The sequence below is a fragment of the Stenella coeruleoalba genome (genome assembly GCF_951394435.1).
Source record: "Stenella coeruleoalba genome assembly, chromosome: 1".
NCBI classification, from domain to species: domain Eukaryota; kingdom Metazoa; phylum Chordata; class Mammalia; order Artiodactyla; family Delphinidae; genus Stenella; species Stenella coeruleoalba.
The window spans coordinates 31,720,531-31,742,566 of record NC_137169.1 but is presented as its reverse complement, the minus strand read 5'-3'; the positions used below and the strand labels follow the sequence as shown (position 1 = coordinate 31,742,566).

The following is a 22,036-nucleotide window of genomic DNA, read 5'->3' as shown; positions in this document are numbered from 1 at the left end:
CAGTCCTCGCAGATCGCTGATTGATCCTCATCCACAGTCTGAGAAGAAAACACTCCTTTTCCTCGATCCTCAGATCTCCAGCGTTGCCCCCTCCACTCTCCCTCCCAGCTAATGATCTTGCTTCTTATCTCACTGAGCAGTAGGAACAATGAGAAAGATGTGCTGTCGTCTCTTCTCAGTTCCCATCAGACCCTGGGTCCTCCCCTCCCTTTACTGCCTCCTCCAGTCCCCCTCATGCTGCAGTGCTGCCAGCCTTTAAAGAAATAAAATAACTCTCCCTCGACCCTGTGTTCCCCCTCCAGCTGCCACATTAATTCTCTGGTCCCTTTTTAGCAAAACTTCTTAAGAGTTGTGTAAGCTCATGGCTTCTGTTTCTTTCCTCAGCCCCCTCCAGTGAGACTTCCTTCCCCACCACGCCTTGCTCTTGTTGAATATGCCAACAGCCTCCATCTTGCCAGCAGCCAAGCCTCGGCCCTCTTTTTCCACCTCTCAGTAGCACTTGATACTATGAATCACGCCCTTCCTGAACCCCTTTCTTCACTTGCTGGCAGAACACCTCATCTTCCGTTCTCTTTGTGCCTCATAGGCTGCTCGTCTTCAGTCCCCTTTCCTTTCTCCTCCTCCCCACCTCCAAGTTGCTAGAGGGACTCAAAGCTCAGCCCTGGTTTTTCTTCTCTGTCTGCACTTACTCTTTACTTAACGGTTCTCGTGCCCACCTCTAAGAACTGATACTTCACTATATGCTGAAATGAAAGTCACAGCTAATATATCCTGTCAATACCTAATTTTTAAAAAGTAGTATTATAACATAAAGGAAAGTAATTTAGAATAAAATAATATGCATTTTGGTATTTAGATGCTTGGACACAACTGCATGTATGGAATATTCAAACACATGAACTTCTGCCTGGAGCAGGTTAGCAACATGGACTGACTGACACTGGCATGGCATGTCACCAGAGTCACGGCAACATGATTTTCTGAAACAGTGAAAATCTCTTGGTAATATTCTGAACAAAAAAAATGTGACTATTCCCTCAGTTTATGTGGTAGGTCCATTTCTGAAAAAATTCTACATAATAAATCTTTGGATTTACATGTAAAATGGAGTTAGGTTCTAGGCTTAGATCATTATAAACAGATATTTGTCATCTGCATGAATGTTTGTCTGGGCACTGAAAGTCTAAGAGGATTTAGAATAATTCTTCATTAGGTGGGACATTGCAGGACATGCCTGCTTCCTCCCCAGTATTACTGACAACCAAAACCATGCCTTGAACTTTCCAAATAGCCTCGAGGGGGCAGCATTACCCTATTTAGAGTCACTGCCCTAGACAATCCTGTCCCGTCCCGGGGCTTTCCCTCATGTCTGCTGAATTTATCTCGCCCCCGTGTATGTCTCGCTGCTGCTCTCCCGCTGTCTTCCCTGGACATCCCAGCGGGGTCGCAGACCTCACGTGCCCAAGCAGCTCTTGCTCTTCAGCCCCGAGCACTCCCTCCTCAACTCCCCTGTTTCAGCCACCATCTACCCGGCTGCTTGGTCAGAAGCTTAGGACTCATCCTTGCCCCCCTCCTCTGTTGCCTGGATGGCAGGTGCATCTGTCTTCAGTTCACCTCCTGGTGCAGCTGCTCTTCACCTTCCTCCACCACCACCAGCGTCCCCGAGCTCGTCTCCCTCCTTCCACTCTTGCCTCTTCCCCCGCAGAGTCTAATCTCTGCAAGGTGGTCAGAGCAGTCCTTGTTAAGAGTAACTCTCATCACATTGCTCTCCTGCTGACAGCCCCCCCCGTGGCGCATCTCGTGTAGCATCTGGTCCTACAGGCCGGTTGCCCTGCGTCCTGGCCCCTCTCCAAGCTCATGGACTGTGCTGCTCACCCTCTCTGCCCCCACTGCAGTCTGGCTGTTCCTCAGACACCCAGAGCTCACTCCCCACAGGGCCGTGGCAGGTGCTGGCTCCTCTCCTGGAGGCTTCCTCCGCCAGCACCCACAGACTTCGCCCCTCATGTCCTCTGGGCATCGCCCACAGGTCGTCTAGCCCAAGAAGCCTGCCCTTGCCTCTCTAAAATGGGCTTTCCTACCGTCTTGCTCTTCTTTTTAATCAGCTTCATTTTTCTTCACGCACTGGTTATCTGAAATCATATTATAAATTTACTCTTTTACTTAATTATTGTCTTATGTCTCCTGAGAATGTCAGCCTCATGAGGGCAGGACTTAGTCTTTCTTGTTCACCATTGTATTCTGGAACAGTGTCTGACACACAGTAAACCTGCGGTAAATATTTAAATATTTAAAATAGATATTCACAGGGCCAGTCCATTATGTGTCAGGCACCCTGATCAACTCCGGCCTGAAAGTAGAGTGGGACTCAGTCCCCATTTGAAGGGAGCACGCGTTTTAGAGGCCCAGCCACGAGGGGTGGAGTTTCTTATTGCCACAGATGAACTGCAGCTCCTCATGCTACACTCCATCAGCCCCTGCCAAACCTGGGCCTTTTAGACTAAACTGGGACGTCACTTCCTCCAGAAAGCCTTCTGTGATACTGTCACCAGTGTGTGTGTGTCTGTCTGAGGTGACTGTCTTTTGTGCTCTCATTCACTGAGCAAACATCTCTGCCACTAGGCTTCACTATTTCAGAGCATAATTATCTTTATTTTTTAACAGTTTCATTGAGATAGAATTCACGTACCATTCAGTTCACCCATTTAAAGTATACATTTCAGGACTTCCCTGGCGGTCCAGTGGTTAAAGACTCCGTGCTCCCAATGCAGGGTGTGTGAGTTCGATCCCTGGTTGGAGAACTAAGATCCCGCATGCTGCATGGTGTGGCCAAAAAATAAAAATAAAGTATACATTTCAGTGGTTTCTAATTAATTCACATAGTCATGTAGCCATCCCCACATGTAATTTTAGAATGTTTTCATCACCTCCAAAAAGAAGCCCCACACTCTTCAGCAGTCATTCCCTGATCCCCTTGCCCCCAGCCCTAGGCAAACACTGATCTTCTTTGTGGATTTGCCTATGATGGGCATTTCATGTAAACACAATCATAAAATTGTAGGCTTTTGTGACTGGCTTCTTTCATTTACCATAATGTTTTAAAAAATGTTCATCTACAATATAGTGTGTATCAGTATTTCATTCTTTTTTTATTGCCAATTAATATTCCACTTATGGGTATACCACAGTGTATTCATAAGTTGATGGACATTTGGGTTGTTTCTAATTTTTGGCTATTATGATGCTGCTGTGAACATTCATATATACGTTTTTGTGTGGGCATGTGTATTTATTTCTCTTAAGTATATACCTAGAATTGGAAAACTATGTGTTTTTTTGTAGATATCCTTTATCAGATTAAGGAAGTTCCCTTTTATTCCTCGTTTGTTGGGTGTTCTTATCATGAAAAGGTGTTGGATTTTTTTCCTGCATCTATTGAGATTATTATGTGGGTTTTGTTCTTTATTCTATTGATACGGTTTATTACATTGGTTTCTGGATATTAAACCAAGCTTGCATTCCTGAGATGAATCAATATTTAACTTGTGAGTGACTCTTTTCCGCTAGACTGTGGGCTCCACCAGGCCTGGGACCAGTGTCCCCAGGGTTCAACAGGTGCCTGGTTATGAAGTAATAAGTATTTGTTGAATGAATTAATGAAAGGACAAACTAGTATAAAATGATCGAAACAACCATGCTTAGCGTTTCATTGACTATCAGTTGAGTGGAAGACAAGGCATCCAAGACTCTGTACATCCCAGAGTCTGAGCCTGCCTGTCTGAAAGGCTGACAGCAGTGTGCACAGACATCCTCTGAGGGCCAGACATCCCAGCAGCATTTACGCTCCTCCCTCTACTACCAGACGTCCTGAGGGCTGGGAGCAGGGTGGAGGGGGTCGATGAGGTCGTTCTCTCCCCCAGGCCTGCTCTCCATGGCCAACTCTGGCCCAAACACCAATGGCTCCCAGTTCTTCCTGACGTGATAAGACGGATTGGCTGGACGGCAAGCACGTGGTATTTGGGGAGATCACGGAAGGCCTGGACGTCTTGCGGCAGATTGAGGTGGGCAGCCGCCCGGGCCCCCCGACACACAGCCGTGTGGGAAGGCAGGAGTGGGGGCTCTGGGGCCTGGAGAGAGAGGCCACGGCTGCTGCTGCTGGGGGTGGGGGGGCAGGGGGTGGGGCGGGTATCCTGAGCTGCCCTTTCCTCTCCACCCTCCCTCCCTCTGATTCCTCCTCTTCTGTTTTGCTTGCAAAGGCCCAGGGCAGCAAGGACGGGAAACCCAAGCAGAAGGTCATCATCTCCGACTGTGGGGAGTACGTGTGAGAGGGCAGCTGTCAGCCCGGGGAACCGGCAGCCAAGGTGTCCCATTTGCAGCAAGCAGGGCTTTGTGTCCTGGCCCTTCCTTGGGGTCAGCGTGGGGCAGCTCCTCTGCAGGCACGGCCTGGGCCGCCTCTGGCTCTTCCCCAAGTGGGGCCGTGGGCCAGGGTGCTGCCCTCCCCACCGTGGACGGCTGTGCGTGCCCTTTCCAGGCCAGGGCCTCTCCTGGGCCCGCCTGTGTGGATCTTGGCTGTGTCTTCCGGTAAAATTAATCCTAGTTCTTGTACTGCTGCCACGCAGCCAGGTCCCAGGTGTTTTCAGGGGTTGCACCTGTGACTGACCTGTCCTGCTGCAATGGATGACAGACCGTAGTCCCTCCCGTGCTGCTTCCCTCCTCTCCAGGCTGGCCCAGAAGTCACACCCTTGCCAGACCTGCAGGGCAGCTGAGGTCAGAGCTGCTGCAGCAGTGCCTCTGTGTCCTGTCTCTGACCTGCTGCCAGGCGGGCGAGGTGGCTGAACCAGGCCCTGTTCCTGCCCTCACACCTGCTGGTCTTGAGTCTAATGGGCACAGTGGCCCGTCTCAGCGGCCCGTTCACTTATTGTTCATTCGGTGAACCAACAGTCAGAATTGTATTACAGCAGAGTCCAGGACCCTTCTTTTGCCAGGCTGTGAGCTTGGTGCCGGGGAGATACAAGAAGCCAGAGGTGGTTCCTGCCCCGCCCACAGTCCCACCTGGAAGTTGCGCTCCGACGCTGTGGTCTGTCACTTGCTCTAGGCTCGCCTGTCACCCACACCAGCCAGGCCACCTCGCAGCAACCCGCTGTGCCGAGGCTGAGCCCCGTCAGGTGCTCAGTCACCAGAAACCTTGTCCAGGGCTGCCACCTGCTCCCCTGCCGCCTGCGAGTGGCTGTCTGGATCGAGTCTCAGCATTCAGAAACTGCTGTGCTGGGCTGGTTCCCTCAGCCTTTGTCTCATTTTGGGCTGAGATCAGGTTGAGTCGGGGGTGGGGTGGGGCAGCCTGCTGGCCCCAGTGCCCCCAGGTCAGTTCCTGCGGAGGGATGGAGGCCAGGCCTCCCTCTGCCGCCTTGTGCCAGCCTGGCTCTCTGCCTTCAGGTGGGGCTTCATCCCCTTGGGCTGGCTGGGGCCCACTCCCGTGGCTGGGGTCCACTGCTGCAGTATTCCTGGCTGGGGCCCTCACTACTTAACAGAGGTGTCCCTCTCACTGGTGGCCAGCTGTGGCTGTCAGAACACGCAGCAGTGAGGCCAGGAGAATGCCGGCCACTCGGGGCTGGTGTGATGTCCAAGAGACAAGGCAACGTGTGTGAAGTACTCAGAGTCGGCATGGCTGGCCCTAGGGATGATGTGGGGATGGGGAGCAGGCTGGCCTGAGGCCCCAGGAGGGAAGACTGGTCACAAAGCCCTTGTGAAACAAGGGCAGGGTGGGGGCAGGGGGACTTCGTCACTGGACCTCCCTGATGCCCCTGGGAAGGGGGGACCAGTGGACTGGCCAGAGAGGCTGGTTGGGAGATCATTAGGGGCCGACTGCTCACCCTGTCCTGTGTAAGGGCTTCCCCAGAAACTACTGCATGGTCATCACCTGTGACCCTTGTGCAGGTGGTGACCTAAGCCTCAGACCTGAGGTTCCTAGTCCAGGTGTTCTGGGCTAATGGCCAGCCTGGTGGCCGTGCCCTGGCTCCCTGCCTTCCCGATGCTGGGCCAGGGCTGCAGGTGACAGGATCGGGGGGCCGCACACCTGCCCTCCGGGGAAGGAATAGTGAGCCCTGGTTTGTAAGTGACAAAACTAAGGCAGAAGTCAAGGGATGGAGTGCTACTGCAAACTATGTTTCCAGAGAATATTTAATAACAGAAATGTTCAAAATACGTCATAGATTGAATAATTCAGATCACCAAGCAGCGCATAGAGTACGATCCTAACTTTGTAGAATACCCATATATTATATAAAGAGACCGACAGGAGCGTGCTAAGGAAAGAAGCCTGGAAGGAATTATTAACCCCGGTTGTCTCCACGTGGTGAGATTGTGTGTGTTTGTATTCTGCTTTTGATTTTTAAGAGTGTCCCCGACACACATGTAATATTTTCTTAAGTGAGAAAAACTTTTTTTTTTTTTTTTTAAAGAGGGCCAAATGCTCGCTCAAGGCTTCCCAGTGAGGAGACAAACCCCAGAAAGTTTACCCTTGAGCTGCACTAGTGAGCAGGGCCGTGGGAGGACAGAGAGGGGGCAACGCTGCCATGTCCCCTGCTGGCCGCTACGCACCCCCCCCCCCCACGGAGGGTCCACACCTCACCCCAGGAGACTACCAAGTTTTTATTTTTTTAGGAAAAGCACAGCTTTGAAGTAAGTACAGCAGCACCTCCAAGGACACATTCTGGGAGGAGTGGGTTTTAATAGGAAGGCACGCGGGAGAGGCCCACATTTGCAAATTCATTTAAAATAAGGCCACTAGGGCTTCCCTGGTGGCGCAGTGGTTGAGAGTCCACCTGCGATGCAGGGGACATGGGTTCGTGCCACGGTCCGGGAAGATCCCACATGCCGCGGAGCGGCTAGGCCCGTGAGGCATGGCCACTGAGCCTGCGTGTCCGGAGCCTGTGCTCCGCAACGGGAGAGGCCACAACAGTGAGAGGCCCGCGTACCGCAAAAAAAATAATAAAATAAGGCCACTAATAATGCTATTCATTCAGCGCAGGTGTGCAGACCCAGTGCCGAGTGCTCCGAACAGACCTGCTCCCCGTGCTGGCCTTGCCAGGGCAGAGCCAGTAGCCCGTTCTACAGAGGGAGGAGCCGGCTGCCCGGTGCGCAGCGTGGTCAGATCAACAAGAGGCAGAGCCAGGGCTTGTTGCCAGCCGGTCTGCGAGCTACAAAGCTCACCCTCTCCTGTCACAGCTTCCTTCCCTATGAAGTTACAGGGAATTTCTTGAAGAATGTCACCTACTTTCCTACATAGAGACACACAAGAATAGGGCTTCGCCCGATGAGCTGGCCTCTGGGCCAGGATCACGCTTCGGTTATGAAGATGTGCACCAGGGGTGAGGTGACAGAGCAATGTGCCCACACAGCATGGCCCCAGGCGCTGCTGTTCCTTTGGGCCCACCCTCTCCGGCAGTGCTTTACTTTGCCGCCAGTGAGTCTGAGCTGACCGCCCTCATTTACGCTTCTCACGTGCAGCCTTGAATGTGACCCAGACTGCCAAGGGCAACCAGATAAACGAGGTGGGCCTAGTGACTGACCACTGCCACCTCATCAGCTTTCCGTCCTTAATTGTCTCCCTTCTCTGAAGCCTTTTCTGTTTGATTTCATTTGGTGGCCACCTGGATGGCTGAAGGTGCTAGAAGTGTCAGGAAGGCCATGACTGCTGGACTTTTGGCTTTATTGCACGAAACAGGAGTCGTATCACAATCCTATGTTCCTTTTGTTCTACACCTCTGAGGGCAGGGCAGTCCACATCTTCAAAACATTCACTTCATAAACTTCCCTGGTGCCCCAAACCATGCCAGGTTATGTGCTTAGGCACTGAAGAAACCTAACACTGACATTTGTCAAAAGTTTCTAAGCCTCCACTGCCCTTGATGTTGGGAGGAGAGATCACTGAATAAGGCCCTGAAATGGCAGGTTTCAAGTCCTAGGACAGCTGGGCACTCAGGCCATGTTTTGGCGCTCTGAAAAGAGATGGCCAGAGTGGCAGGCAGATTCTCTGGCTGGAACGGCCTTTGGAGACGTGAGAGTCCTTGTATGCCTCATGCCAGAGACAGGAAACTGAACCCTGGATCAGGGGGCACTTGCCCAGACATCAGTGGCTGAGCTGGAGCCAGAATACGGGTCTCCTGACACTTGGGCTGGTACCTGGTCCGCTCACTGCCAGCCTCAGCTCAAAGCCCCAGGTTAAAGAGGAGACCACCAACTTCCTCTGTCCATGGGGAGGGTCACTTCCTGTGCACTGGCTCCCAGAGGCCCTCCCAGGTCCAGGCGGAGGGGCTGCTGTCCTGCAGCAAGGCCCCAGCCTTCACCCCTGGCTGCCAGACCTGCGCTCCCGGAGCCCCTCCTTGGGGCGCAGAGTGAATTCCAGGGCTGCACGTCCTGGGCTGTGCCCGTGGGTTGGGGCGGGCCCAGGCTCTGCTTTTAATGACACGGTATTTCAGGGTTCGGGCAGCTGGACGCAGTCCGCTCCACCAGGTAAATTACAGGCTTACCAAGTCAGAAATCAAATAAACACTCCAGCTGCCGGCGGCCGCTCCAAGGAGAGCAGAGGTTTCCGGGAACCGCCCCACCCAGCTTAGCTTAATTGCCGCCTGTCACTCCCCTGGGACCGGGGCCTTTTCTCTGGCTCACAGGCCCCGAGAGACAGGACAGGGCTCCTGGGCACACAGGGTGACGCAGACTCGGCTGAACAGTATGTTTCTGACAGCTTCTGGACACGGGCAGGTGCTGACAAGCCTTGCCCTCGCCCCACGCCTGGCCCCAGGCTGCCCCGTGTCCCAGAGCACTGGAGGCAGGAGATGGCAGAGAGTTTTCACTCCACATGCCAACTCTAACCTGTTGGTGGTGGCCACCTGGAGTTCTGTGCTGGTCATTTTGAAATTCTATCCAGATTTGAAAGAAAAAATATCAAGGTTGATTATTGATGACTGCCGTGCAGAAGGTTAAGGGAAACTATGTCACCCGTGCTGGGCATTGTCACCCTGGGCCACCCGATGTATCCACCATACTTGGCTCAGCAAAAAGATAACTTTTCCACAGACCTGAACTCCTGATGGTTCAACATGGTGACAGACAGACGGGGTCAATAAAGCCCCCAGGATTTTTTGTTTCCCTGAAGTGTCCATGCCCTGCACGTCTTCCCCAGACAGCAGAGGCAGGTCAAGGGAGGAAGACAGGGAAGATGAATGCCATCGGCCTTGGCCCTAAATCATGCTGTCCATTTAGCTCTTTCTGGAGGCGACCCACATGCCTCCTTGTGGCCAGCGGTTTGGTAATTCAGATCCACAAATATAGCCCACCGAGGGCAACTCCACACTCTAACAGAAGTGCCCAGAAATGCCCAGTTTTGCACCTGGGAAGGGCAGGCATCTGGAGATGGACCAGGACCTGTCTACACATCCCCAGACCCTGTCGTGGACGGTGAAGGGCCTGAGGTGGCCATCCTGGGTTGCAGGTGCCTCTGAGTTCGTTCCACATCCGGCCACAGCTGGCCCAGCAGTGAACAAGGGCAGGTCCTCAGACAGGACTCTCTGCCAGCCCCAAAGAACGGTCAGCCCGTGCTTCTGGGGAGGGGGCTGGGGTAGGACCCTGCTGCGGACGCAGACCACCAGGCCGGAGTTCCACCACCGCCTCAGGCGCCGGGCGGGGGCGGGGCAGAGGGGTCTGGGGAGGACCAGCCCCTGGCAGGATGTGGGCAGCCGAGGGGCGCCCTCGCTGCCGCCCTGCCTGATATGTGAAGGCGTTGGGGGGGGTGCCCCCTGCGGAGGGCTGACCTGACCCGGTAGGGGCGGTGCAGCAGGCGGGGCGGGGCCTCAGTGGCAGCCGCAGGCGCGGACCACCATGTTGCGGTGCTTGCGCAGGATGACATTGTTGCTGCTGTCGTAGTAGAGCACGGAGGTGGCGCTCAGCTTGGTGGGCGCGCAGCACGCCTTGGGCACCGCGTCAGGCTTCATCAGGTGCACCTGGCGGGGAGGGGGGGCGGCAGGCAGAGGCGTGAGAACCGCGGGGACCCCGTCCCAGCCCCCAGCTCCTGCCGCCCGGGCTGCAGCCGCTCGCCCCTCCCCGGCGCCATCTCGCCCCGCAGCCCGGCAGGTGCTGGCGCGAACTCTGCCCCGGCCCCGCCCCCTTGGCCACCCCCACCCCTCCCCCCGCTGCCCTCAGGCCTAGCCTGGGCACCTGTGGCTCCTGTCATAGCCCCTCCCGTCAGACAGGACGACCCTGACCCTGCTGGCCCCCGGCACGTGTGCCAGGTCCTGCCTGCACCCCTGCAGCACCGCCCCCGGGGTCCCCTCTGCTCCTCTCTTCTCCCTGCGCTTCTGCAACGTCCCTGATCGTGTCTTGTCCGCATGAGCTGTTTCTGGTCCGTCTCCCACTCCAGACTGGGAGCCGGTGAAGGTCCGTGTTACACCTGCTGGCGGCCAGACTTCTAGGCTCACCCTTGGGGTGTCCGACACTGTTGTTTCTCAAAGCACCTCCACCCCTCCTAACGATTTCTAGGCAGAGATTGTTCTGGGCAGATGACCACTGAGGGCACAGGGACCGAGTCACCTGCCCAGTTCCATGGCTGAGGCCGAGGCCGCGGCACGACTGGGACCTGGCACGGGGATCCCGCTACCCTCCTCCAAACAGCTCTACCCCTAAAGACAGCCCGACTGAGTGAGCTCTTGCAGCCTCTACAAAAATATTTATCTGGAGACTCGGAGGATGAGCTGCCGTTCACCCTGGACTCTTCATCGGGGCCCCACATGGCAGGGCCCGGAAGGCAGCCCCCCAACCTGTCAGGGGCTGGAGAGAAAAGGGAACCTGCTTCCATCCACCAGGACCTCCCAGGCCCCTCGGAGGCCGCTGAGCAGGACCTGGGCGAAGCCGTCTCATGGGGGGCCCTGTCCGGCAGCCTGGACCCCGGTCCCCAGAGCCCAGCCTTACCCCAGAAGCCCCAGCTCTGAGCAGCCTGCTGCCAGGACAGGCTCTATCACCCCTGACCTTCTTCAAGGAAGGCAGCTCCCCAGGGGTCCAGCAAATCCCATGTGACCATTGGGAAAGGAGGCATTATCCTGGGGTCCATGCTGCCTTAACTCATTTGCTCTAGGGCATCACCTTGAACAACCTGTAACTGCAGTGTCCAGATCAATGTTCTAGAAAGAAGCCTCAGCACTAAAAAACATTTAAAACACTTAGCGATAAGCAGCAGCAACAGTGTTCCTATTAGAAACTTTTTCAGCATTTAGTTTCCCCAGACACCGGGGCATCAAAAGCCTGTAGAGACACAAAGAGCCCAGAGGGACCCAGAAAAAAGAGCCAACGGGAAAGGAACAGGAGGGGAAACCAGAGGGGCACGGGGTACCTGGGGACTCCGGCACAGGAAGAGGGGGCAGAACACACACGTGTGTCACCCACCCCGACCCTGAGGGCGTGTGTGACACACAGGAGGCCGAACGTGCCAGTGAACATGGTGCACGTGTGTGTTCCGAGGGCACAAGTAGCCGTGTGGGATGCCCGCCTATCATGCACGGGCTGTGCCGCTGACCCCCAGCAGGCGGGCCTTTGTAAGTCTGGTACCCACCGCATGGACGTGCAAGTCCCCCATGTGCGTGTGTGTTCAGGTGCACGGGTTGGGGGTGGCCCACACGGGAACCAGTTTTTGCACGGCTGTGGGATTCACTGCACGTGCACGCAGAAAGGTTTCTGTAGGCCAACTGGCCCGAGGCAGGGGAAAGCAATCAGACTCACAGGTTGCATCAGACCGAAACTTTCCGGACCACCCAGTTCCAGAAACTGACCTGGAGACTTTCCGGACCACCCAGTTCCAGTAACTGAACTGGGGACTTTCCACCCGGCCCAGCCTTCCCGCCTTTCGAGGGGCGGGACTAACGGTCCCTCACGATACCCGAAAAGACCACCAAATAAGGAATACCCTGCGCCCTCCCGGATTCACCACACCCCTTTCCCTTCTTCCCCTATAAATTCTGCCCAAACTCTCGCCCGGGCGCGACTTCTCTGGCCACTTTCTCTCGGACCAGTGAACCTCACCCGGGAGCGTACCCGAATAAAGCTTGTTTAAGCTCTCCTCCGTCTTTGGTGCCGTTCCTTACAGTTTCCATGTAGAGAAAGCTCCCTGACACAGCAGTGCTGCCATCACCTGCTGGCTGCACGCGCCCCTCTCCTCCGCAAACCCCTCCCCTGGGCGTCCAGGCAGAGGGACGCGGTACTGACCAGGGACTGCAGGATGGCGTGGTTGGTGGCGTTCATGCAGGAGTCCAGTGGGAAGGAGCACTCCCCTTCACAGTAATAGGCTGAGTAGCCTTGGGGGGCGATGACCCAGTCCTGGGGGCAGGTAATGGGAGAAGGTGAGTCCCATCCATGTGCCCCTCCCGAGCCCCCCAGTCCAGCACCTGTCACAGCACAACTCAGGGCTGCCCCTTACCCTCCCTCAGCCTCAGGGCCCACCAGCCCACCCTCGGGCCCCTCCCAGGGCAGTTTCCCCCAGAAGCCTGACATCTACCAGAAGACCCTCAGCAGACAGGGCTGGGCACGATCTCCGTCCCCTTCATGCGCCATCAGCGCTCCGCTTCGTCCTCCCCAGCCCACCCTCAGTCACAGCAAAGGCCAGAGGCACTGCCCACCCTGGCCTCAGTTTTCCTGCTGCAGCTCTGACATTTTATGGCTAAGGATTCAGACAGTCTCCATTTTCATGGTTTTCACAAAAAAGCACTTTTCACTACAAAAGCAACACATTCTCCCTTTAGAGGACTTGGAAAAACACAGAGGAAAATAAAACAAGAAAATGCAAATCCCCCATGTTTCTACCTCCTCTTGGACATACACTTGCCATCTTCAAGGTGGGGACTGTCATTTAGGAAAGAAGGAGAGTCAGGAATTACCAGCCAGCCAAGGTCCTGGAAGCTGACATAGAGCTCATGCCGACGGCACACCTGTCGGCGGTGGGAGCCGTGGACGTCGTCTGCGGGGGACAGAAGGGGCAAGGTCTTTGCTGGGGTTCCCGCTCTGTGCACCCACCACGGGGGACGCCCTGATGGGCTCATTTGTTGAGTAAATGAACGATGGGAAACTAACCCATTTGGTCTCATAAAGCCCATCTCTGCAGCTCTGCTGGCGCCGTGACCCTGGTCAAGAACCTTCGACGGCTCCAGATGATTCCCCGTGGTTACAGTCACCCCACGCTCAGCCCAGCCTCCCCTGACTTTCTGCCTGTGACTCCCCATGGTCCACTCAGCAGCCCGGGGACCCTCTGCCGCCCAGCAGCCCCTCCTCCTTTCCTCCCGAGACACCCCTGACCTCATCCGCCTCTCCAGCCACGCCCATTCCACAGGACAAGTGGCTCCCACTGAGGCCAAGCAAAGCGTGGCTCCCCGTGAAGGAAAGGAGGGCACCAGGGGGCTCTGATCCCCGGGGGCTTGGCCTGGTAGGGACACCTTCACAGAAACGCTTGGATCCTGCAGGGCGCCCGGGGCAGCACCGAGGGCCACCAGGGGCATCTGATTTTGACGGGGGGGTGGGAGGGGGCCTGGTGAGCCAGGGAGGGCAGGAAGGGACTTCAGGGCAGCAGGGGCAGTGAGGGCAGATGCTCAGAGCCCTGGAGACCGTGCAGTGGCTGGTCCCCAGGGTGAAGGGGCAAAGTGGTGTCAGGAAAGGTGGCTGGGTGACTGACCATGAGCCTGACCCCACTGAAGCCAGGAGGTTCTGTCCCCACCACCTGGTCCCCAACCTCACCGAAGATCCCCGGCAGTTTGTTTGGGGGCGGCAGCTCGTTGGTTCTTTTCGGCAGCCTCCTCCTCAGGGGCCTCACCGCCCGAGGGGCTCGGACGGGGCCGGGGCTCGCCCTGAAAAAGGTGACCACGAAAGGCTGTTGGGAGCGCGGTGCCTGTTGCCCCAGCAGACCGGCCAGGCCAGGATCCACGCTGCGCCCTGAGACGGAAAGAGCAGAGAGGGCGGTCACTCGAGGGTGGGGCCCTGCACGGGGACACAGCAGGGACCTCTCTGTGGGCGGGCCAGGAGCACGGAGCCTGAGGCTGCAGGGAACCCACTGGGCCTCGGTTTCCTCCTCTGAAGACCCGGGTCCCAAGTCCAGCCCCAGCCCCCAGTGGGCAGGTCTGCAGGAGCGGGGGAGGGTCCTCGGGAGCACAGGCTCGGGATTAGTGATGGTCCAGGGCACCGCCCGTTGTGACAGCGCTTTACAGCTTTCAGTCAGTTCACGTGATGATCTCAGCCAGTCTTCATGGTGACGCCAGACCCATCATTTCCCTGAGAAGCATCAGAGCCCCTCGGTGACGGCTCAGAGCACCACTACCGGGGACTCTCAGAACCAGGGTTCCCATCCATCTCGGGGCCCCGAGGCCCGAGTTCTACCTTCCACCCCATCCTTTCTGGGGATCAGTGTAGGATTCACAACACCCGGCTGGCGGGAGCGGCTGCCAGGACTCAGTGCTTGCTCTGCTGAGCACCGCCCAAGAGCAGGCCACTCACCGACGCCCCCAAACGAGACCCCAGGCTCCGCGGGCAGAGACATTTACCCCAAGTCCACGTTCAGACACGTGCATCTAATTCCAGAGCCCTTTTTATCCATTTAAGTTCTCAACCAGCGGGTTTGTGCTTTGAAAAGGAAGAAAGAGAGAAAAGGCTGTGGGCAGAGACATGATGGGGCCTCAGCCTAGGAGCAGCGATGCTGGTAAAGCTGGGGTTTTACCCGCAGCTGCTAAAGCCTGAGGAGGCCGGAGAAACACGCTGCTCATCCCCGGCAAAGCCACCTCCACCAGTGGCGCTACCTTCCTGTGCCTCTTTGCAGTGCCAATGGCCTCTTGTGTTTTAATTGTCAAAGTGATTATAACAACAGCTGTAAAGAACCTTAGAAAAAATATCTCCCATAAACCCCTCCCCTGCTACAACGCATCATTTTCATTTTTCTGGGATATTTTCATGTTAATTTAAATTGTGAGCGTAAGAAAGAAGTCTGTATTTTTCCCAATTTTTCCACGTAAACATTTTCTTGGTTGTTAAGTCTCAACTATGAACATTTCAAATGTATAAAATTCCTTTGAGTAGATACATCTGAATATTTAGATATTAGTTCATCTTTAGACATTTATTTCCTGGCTTTCATCATAAAGATGAGAACGTGATAGAACCTCTTCATGTCCTTTCCCTGTGGAATTTTCACACACTAAACAACAGGGCATGACTACAAGCTCACTGTTAATGTTTCTTAAAGCCCAGGGCCGAACATCCCACTTCCAGGTACATTTCACCCCAGTGTTGCAGCAGTGATGCACAGGCATAGACACACAAGCCCATATATGTGTGTGTGCACACACGTGTGCATTTACACAGCTACTGTACACATGTGCACATACATAAACATGTGTGTTCTATTAGTGGGTCTCATGATCCTCCACTGCACATTACAGGTCAGGGACATCGCCGGCCCTTACACAGCTGTGCTTTAGCCCTGAGTCCATGGGCCAGAGTTGACTAAACAGCTAATCGACCAGAGACTAACCTTTGACCTATGACATCACCTGCCACAAACATGCACTGGGCCCATCAGAGGTGCCACTCAGGGATGACCCTGCTGAGACAGGAGCTGACACTGGAAGGGGCCCAGGGAGAAGCCGTTCGGGCAGTTTGGGTCATGGCAGGTTAGGGTCACGAGGAAGAACAGCAGGCCCGTGAGGATGCAGAGCCACAAGACACACAGCAGCCCTTCCGCAGAGGGAAGGCCCGTGAGGGCACCAGGAGGAGGCCGTGGAGCGACGGGGCAGGCGGGCGGCTGTCGTCCACGCGGCACTGGAGCGGAGCTCCACACCTGGTGGACGCATGCGGCGGCCTTGGCCCGGCAGCCCTCCAGGCCTGTGTGTGCAGCCGCCCTGTCCTGTGAGTCCCTGGAGAGCCCTGTCCACTGAGAGGCCAGGGAGACCTTCGGTGCTCCCGAGGCTGTGCTCACTGTAGGCTTTTCTTGTGCAACTGTCTGGTCGAGGATCGTATTGGGGTCCTCTGGGCGCAGAGAGATTGGGTCACAGGGCAGGTCCCGGATGTCCAGGTGGTGGCCCCCAGGCTGCCTGGCTCTGGCGGGACCCTTTCCAGAAAGCAGAGGCAGGAACTTCAGGAACCTCTGAGGCCCAGGGTCCCTGCCTCTAGACCTGAACTGTGAGGGTGCTGGCAGGCATGCTGTCCCCTTTGTGAGAGACGTGGGATGTGTGGCCACACCTCGAGATGGGGGCCACACTGTGGCCTCCCCCAGCACGCAGACCCAGATGAAGATGCTGCTCCTCTGGGCCAGGAAGGCCCCTGACACCTCCAGCCTCCCCCCATTTCTGAGTCTACCCCGTCAGGGCCCGGATGTCTTGGCAGCTCCCCTGCCCTATCACAGCCCTGGGGATTCATGCCCCCTCCCCTGGGCCAGGCCAAGATTGCTCCCATCTCTCCCCAAGGCCTCTTTCTCCTCTGGGTGCCACCTGCCCCTTCCCTGCAGCCCCTGCCCCGCCTCAGCCTGCGGTCATGGATGTGACCCTCGTGCCACGTTGAAGGACAATCAGGACGCCTGGCTGAAACCCTTGGAGGGGATCCAGCTGTGACCAGGTGTGCTTTTGTCCCACAGGTTATTTATTTCCTCACCGCATGAGAACTAGGAACTCAATGCTTTTCCTTCTTTCTACTGTTTAACAACCCTGTAACTCGTCTGCTTCTGGAAACCTCTGCCTGTCCCAGGCTGACGCTGGAAGACGTCTCCCACCACGCAGGGCAGATCAGTCCTCCTCCCCAGAAGGTGCTGCACAGTCCACTCAGTGACGTCCATCCACTGCCCGCCTGGTCACGGTCCCCTGACACTCTGTGGCTGTCCCCTCAGGGGCACTGTCTCTCCACTCCAGGATCCGGGCCTCCCGTCAGGGTGAGGCCGCAGGGAGCCTCTCTGAAAGGCCTTCCTTGACCAGCTGGAGCTTCCTGTTCTTACCCACGGGCTCCCATCCGTTTTGTGCAGCCCTAGAGCCGCACTGAGAAAGCGCAGCCTCCGTGGCAGGCCTGGGTTTGAACCCCACACACGCACGCACGCACGCACACACGCGAACGGAAACTCATGTTTTTCTGTCTAGTTCGTGAGACTGTGGATTCAGGATGAAGTACGTCACTGCCCCTCATGGGTTTCAAGGGAATATGAACAGGAGGCTGGTTTAGGCTCCGTAACAGAGAAGAAGGGTCTAAGTGTCTGATCTGGACGACACAGGAACGCTATGATTTAAGAAGAGAAAACCCATCTAAGTCCACCGCCCGGGTTTGTAGAACTCCTCCCATCCTAAGCCGCAGCCTTTGGCCACACACAGGCGAGCTGTTTATTCACAGAGGAGACTTCCTGGTGGAATGTCGGCACCAAACAGTCTCTCCCCCTTCAGTTGCCCCTATTACCAGTTTAGTGGCCACCTAGACGGTCTTGCTTCCCTTCTAGAGACATCTATTTAGCTACGAGGAGGAGAAATGTGAGAGGCAGGGGAGGTGAGGCTACAAAGAGACAAAATTTAGTGACAAAATGAAAGGCCCCCGAAGGAAAGTCAGAAGGGCCAAAGGAAAACCATCTTACATTCAGACAGCGTTTCTCCCAGTTACAAATTCACATGTAAGTGTGTATGTTTTTATGGTTCTAATAAAACAGTGCCTTATATAGACTCTTCTGCCATCTTCATAGACACCATTCTGCCATCTTCTCAGTCTGCTAGCTTTCCCATTAAAGTTGTTCTTCCTTGTCCCAACAACTTGTCTCCTGATTTATTGGCCTGTTGTCTGCTGAGCAGAGTGAGCTTGGGCTCCGCAACAAATTTTGGTGAGCCGGCCAGGACCCTGGGTGCTTGTGGCTAGCTGGCCTCTGTTGGGGAATTTTCAGGTAAGGCCCTAGCAGCCACCGGGACCATTTGTCCTGAGGATATTTCCTTCAAAATTCCCTGAAGTGGCGCCGGCTGCCCCAGCGCTGGGCAGCTGAAGTGGGGAATCAACATTTGGGAGCCAAATGGGTCTCACATAGAAGGGTAAGTAGCTCCAGTATATACGACTGGGAACATTTTCCCCACTCAGTTTGGGCTTTTTTCCTTTAAGGGAAAAGCCAATTTGTTCGTTTGATTGGGGTGCCCTGCTGGAGAGCGGAATTGTTGTTGGACTCTACCTGCTTTGTGAACCAGTTTGTTGGCTTTTGTTTTGCATTCATTTTTTTTTTTTTACATCTTTATTGGAGTATAATTGCTTTACAATGGTGTGTTAGTTGCTGCTTTATAACAAAGTGAATCAGCTATACTGCATTCATTCTTGATGGAATCTCTTTGTGCTTTTGGTATTAGAATTTGCTTGTGCTTTTTGTGTTTTGTTGTTCTTGAACTTTTTAAAAATTTTATTTATCTAATTTATTTATCTTTTTGGCTGTGTTGGGTGTTCGTTTCTGCACATGGGCTTTCTCTAGTTGCGGTGAGTGGGCTGCTCATTGTGGTGGCTTCTCTTGTTGTAGAGCACAGGCTCTAGGCGCGTGGGCTTCAGTAGTAGTGGCGTGCGGGCTCTAGAGCGCAGGCTCAGTAGCTGTGGTCCACGGGCTTAGTTGCTCTGCGGCATGTGGTATCTTCCCGGACTAGGGCTCGAACCCATGTTCCCTGCATTGGCAGGCAGATTCTTAAGCACTGTGCCACCAGGGAAACCCACTGAACTTATAAATATGGGAAATACTTCCTCTGTCCCTAAGGAAAGCCCTTTGGGGCGTATCTTAAATAAATGGGCAAAATATAGCTGTGGGTCTATGACTAAAGAAGAGATGATATTTTATTGTAATAGCGTGTGGCCCAATATATGTTAGGATCAGGAGAGCAGTGGCCATTGAATCGCTCACTTATTATACGATCTTGCAGTTAGAATTGTTTTGTGAAAGAACAGGTAAAAATGATGAGATTCTGTATGTAGAAGCAGTTATGCTATTGTAAGAGGAGGAAAAGAAGTCAGACTGCTGCCACCTTATGGTACAGCAGTCGAAAGAGAAAACCAAGGGAAAACCTGTTCTACAAGAGGAAGGGGAGAAAGTGAGAGTGGGGACATGTTATTTTGAAACTTACACCCCCCCTCTGGCCAGCCCGGCTCCCCCACTGGCCGAGCAGACTGCACCAGCAGTTGTTCTGGCCACCCCCCGCCCACATGCCACCAACATGTTCACCGCCTCCTGTTTCATTTACTTATGGGGATCAATTAGAAGTTCCTATGCTAACCTCCGGGGCACAGGGGCCAGGTTTGGTGTCACCATCTAAGACCTGACAGGGCACCCAGTTTGGACTAGGAGCCACTGCTGGAGCAGGGCAGTTTCCCTTGCACCAATATCCTATAGGAGGCCTTAATGCAGATGCGTTTCTTAAACCAGCTGGGTTTCTATGGATGCACAAGCCATTCTCAACATCAGATATGTTTAATTGGAAAAACTATAACCCTACTTACCGAGAGGACTCCCTCCGCATGACTGAAATTTTCACTTCCGTCTTTGCCACTTACCATCCCTCTTGGGCATTCACACTCGTATGAATATGATACATACTGGGGATGAAAGAAGGATGGTCACTGACAAGGCTAAAGAGGAAGCACACTAGCTTCATCCAGGAGATCCAGATGGAACTCCAGAAGCAGATCTGACAGTTCCTGCTGCTGAGCCTGACTGGGAGCCTAATAATGGAGGTAGCCTGCTCCTAAAGCATTATGGGAAGTGTATCTTAGTGGGTGTTCCAAAGGGAGTACCTAGGCAAAAGAGCCTAAACAAAATTCAGGAGATACAACAAAAACCCACTGAGGATCCATCAGAGTTTCTAGAAAGAATTTATCAATCTTATAGGTGCTACACTGATGCAGATCCTGAGACCCCCAAAAATATGAGAATATGAGGTAAATATGACCTGCATTGGGCAAAGTACCCAGATATAAGAACAAAAGTTAGATGGTGCAGTTGGAATGAACCCTTCTCAATTGGTAGATGTTGCTTTTAAAGTGTTCAACGACAGGGAACAACGACAGAAGCGAGAGGATGCAAGACGGAATGCCACTTTTCTGGCAGCAGCATTGGATTCCTGGATGGCAAGTAACTGGAAGGGAGGTAAGTCACCATTGAGGAGGGAACAATGTGCTTACTGTAAGGAGGAAGGGCGTGGGAAAAAAGATTGCCCTAGACTAAAGAATAAGAAAGAAAACAATAAATGAAAGATGGGAGCCTCTCATATGGTAGAAAGAGAGGAACACTCTGATGATGAATGAAGAGGCCTGGGGGCTCCCTTGAACTTGAGGCGTCCAATTACAATTTCCCCACAGGAGCCCCAGGTACCTTTGATAGTGTGGGACAAGTTGATTGACTTTCTGATAAATACGAGTGCAACACACTCTGTGATAAACACCAAGGTGGCACAGAAAACATCTCAATCCATCCAGTTCATGGCAGTTTCTGGAGAGGTACAAAATTTTTCTTTCTTACAACCGCTATGCCAATGAGGAGACCTCACCCTGAAACACAGTTTCTTATGTATGCTGGTGTGTCCAATCCCTCATTTGGGCTGAGGTCTCCCTTGTAACTTAAATGCTCAAGTAACTTTTTGCCAAGACAGCTTGACATCAGGGTCCCACCAGCCCACACTGTAAGCCTACAGATGGCATTCATGGATGCCCCAGAAAAGGAGACAGAGCTCTTCCCCTGCACCCACCAGAGGTCTACGAAAAGGCAAGGCTGGAAGTGTGGGCTGATAGCACACCAGGGAAGGCCAGAAATACATGGCCAATGCAAATCCCCTTAAAAAGGCACACTGGGACATCTAATCTAAAACAATACCCTCTGAGGCAAGAAGCCCCAAAGGGAATTTAGCCAGTTCTCAAAAACTTTGAAAACAGGACTGGTTAAACCTGGTAGGTCCCATTTAACACCCCTACCCTCCCAGTCAAAAAGCCAAACTCAACAGAGTATCACTTTGTCCAAGACTTGAGGGCTATTAATGAAATTGTCCAAGATTTGCACCCTGTGGTGTCTAATCTGTACACTCTCCTTACAACTATTCTGGAGAATTCAGCTGGTTCTCGGTTTTGGACTTGAAAGATGCTTTTTTTCTGCATTCTTATTGCAGAAGAATCACAGAAGCTGTTTGTTTTTGAATGGCAGGACCCAGCAACACAGGTAGTCCAACAGTATTGTTGGACAGTCCTGCCTCAAGGATTTAAGAATTCCCCTACCTTGTTTGGGGAAATGTTGGCTAGGGACCTGAGAAACTTAATATTGGATGAAGGACTCTTACTCCAATATGGGGATGACTTGCTCATAGCAATCCTTGCATATGATGTGTCTACAAAATACCATAAGAACGCTGAATTATTTGGCCAATTGTGACTATAAGGTCTCCCAGAAAAAGGCCCAAGTATGTAAGAAACAAGTCACGTATCTGCGTTTTGTCATTCCTCCAGGACAGCGGGGTCTTTTGCCTGATAGAAAATGGGCAACTGCAGGCTTGGGAACACCCAAGCCTCACAGACAAATGAGGGGGTCTCTGGGAATGGCAGGATTTTGTCGGATTTGGATCCCGAACTATGGATAGGCTCATACTAAAGCTCCTCTACGAGGCTTTAAAGGAACATGAACTTGAGCCCCTTACTTAGACTACAGAGGACAAAAGTACATAATGGGGCCGAACCTACAAAGGACCAACCAGCAAGCCACTCAAAATTGCATGATTTGTGCTAAAAATAACCCAAAGACTGCTGTCAGGGCTCCCCAAATGGGCACACAACACAGAGGAACCTGCCCCACTGAGGACTGGCAAATAGACTTGACTCAAATGCCTCAAGCCACAGAAAATTTCAGACACCTGCTAGTATTTGTGGACACTTTTTCAGGATGGGTGGAGGCATATCCCACCAGGACAGAAAAAGCCTCTGAAGTGGTTAAAGTCCACCTTAAGGAAATTATCCCCCTCTTTGGGCTGCCTAACCCCCTTCAAAGTGACAATGGGCC

The 22,036-nt window shown here is 53.8% G+C and overlaps 1 protein-coding gene across 1 annotated transcript in view; it reads right to left on the bottom strand.

Annotated features, from left to right (window-relative positions):
* Positions 1 to 9,552: 9,552 nt before the first annotated feature.
* LOC307184100 (bone morphogenetic protein 8B) overlaps positions 9,553 to 22,036 on the bottom strand; it is a gene marked incomplete at its 5' end in the record, with an annotated part of 46,201 nt that continues 33,717 nt past the window's right edge. The window contains 4 exons of the mRNA XM_079917346.1: positions 9,553 to 9,995; positions 12,247 to 12,357; positions 12,915 to 12,994; positions 13,765 to 13,959. Of these exons, the coding sequence (XP_079773472.1) occupies positions 9,846 to 9,995; positions 12,247 to 12,357; positions 12,915 to 12,994; positions 13,765 to 13,959 (536 nt within the window). The 3' untranslated portion in view covers positions 9,553 to 9,845. The remainder of the gene's footprint in view (positions 9,996 to 12,246; positions 12,358 to 12,914; positions 12,995 to 13,764; positions 13,960 to 22,036) is intronic.